Genomic DNA, 1,571 nt, shown 5'->3' on the forward strand with positions numbered 1-1,571 from the left:
AAGTATAATTTCACCTAAAGCTTCTGAGGGAAAGTAGACAGAGCCCTTTTTGGAAAAACAGTATCTTTACACCGGAATCAGTAAGTGTCTTAATAATTTAATATACATATACTGTGTCTAGTTTACAGCTCTTCCACCTACCTATAAACGAAAACACGTTTCTTGACGCCACTCTAATTCAATACGCATTATAATTACACAGCGTTAATTTAGTAGAACACTGTTTTCCTCGCCGTTACGCACAGATTCAGTGAAAGCCATTTAGTATTTAGTTTGACAGCCTAGCTAAAACGAATTCTCATAAATAGCCTGTGATATAGTTGCTGATGAAACCACCAGGCCCGAATTCCCTCTTTATCCCCGAGTTTCGTAACTCCTAAGCTAAACCCGAACTTCTGAACTATCTTCGTCGATCATAGTTAAATTTCTATTTTGCTTCGATGGTGACACAAACACAATAAGGTTTCTATTCGGATCAAATAATCACGGATGACAAAATATTTTCGGATTAATAAAAATGCCGAAAACAAGCCGCATACCTACTGTATCATTTATTGATTTAGTTCACGCACACTAGAACCAGAAAGAAAATTTTTCGCTTTTAACTTCGCAACGAAATGGTTCATTCTGCTTAAGTTGACTACAGATTTCGCTTGTGAACATATGAAGTTGTACCTGATGATACTGGATCTCTTTATTTCGTAAAATTCTGTCTTTCATCCAACTGAACCTAAAACATAGCAAAAACATTAAGAGTTCTAATTAAGCAGATTGTATTTCTCACTATTGATATTAGTTAAAGCGTGTCCCACATGTCTCTTGTGCACCGAGAAGAAGCAACGTTCAGTTTTTAGAGGCATCAATACTTGCTAAGCTAAGCCTCCGAAGGAGCTTTATCGTTATTTGGTATCCACTTGAGCGATTATTCTTTTCTTTTTTTTTTCGGTCCATGTTAAGCTTTGGTGTAAGCTCCGATTCCGTGGTTCCTTAAAAATCTTTGTTTTGTGTCAGGGAATTTTAGTTCAATTTTTTTCACAATCATCATGGCTATACTCACTTATAGCTTTGCTGAATGAAGTAGTCGATTGGTAAAGTAATCAAAATTGATATAAAAGCATTGGGTCCTCCTCTTCAAGGGTGTTCTTTTTTTTTTCAAATCTCTTTATACAACATCAAAATAAACCATGTCTAATTTGGAAAATGAGTCCAAGGGGGACTCAATCAATAAATTAGAAAACCAACAGACCAATTCATCATCTTCGGGGCCATCCATTCACGAATTTTCTGGATTTGATGCACATAGAGTCCAAAAAATAGCAAGAACATACACTAATGAAGACTCCAATTCAGCAACAAAGTTGAGAAAGTATTTGACTCACATGTCGCAAGTGCCTGGTGTGAGTCCATTAGAAGAAGAGGAAGGGGATGAAAGACTAGATCCAAATTCAGACAGCTTTGATTCCAAGTTTTGGGTCAAAAACCAAAAAAAATTGTTTGAAAAGCATCCTGACTATTACAAACCTTCGAAATTGGGTGTCGCTTATCGAGACTTGAGAGCTTATGGTACAGCA

At 36.4% G+C, this 1,571-nt stretch overlaps 1 protein-coding gene across 1 annotated transcript; it reads left to right on the top strand. All coding sequences in view use genetic code 12, as the record gives it.

The window, feature by feature from the left end:
• Positions 1–1,184: 1,184 nt before the first annotated feature.
• On the top strand, positions 1,185–1,571 carry CANMA_000378 (uncharacterized protein; the record flags this gene model as incomplete). Its single annotated transcript, XM_051815982.1, has 1 exon — positions 1,185–1,571. A coding segment is annotated over one exon (387 nt), but the record flags the coding sequence as incomplete, so codon positions are not given.

This window comes from Candida margitis (genome assembly GCF_024628925.1).
Source record: "Candida margitis strain CBS 14175 chromosome Unknown scaffold155, whole genome shotgun sequence".
Classification (NCBI taxonomy): domain Eukaryota; kingdom Fungi; phylum Ascomycota; class Pichiomycetes; order Serinales; family Debaryomycetaceae; genus Lodderomyces; species Lodderomyces margitis.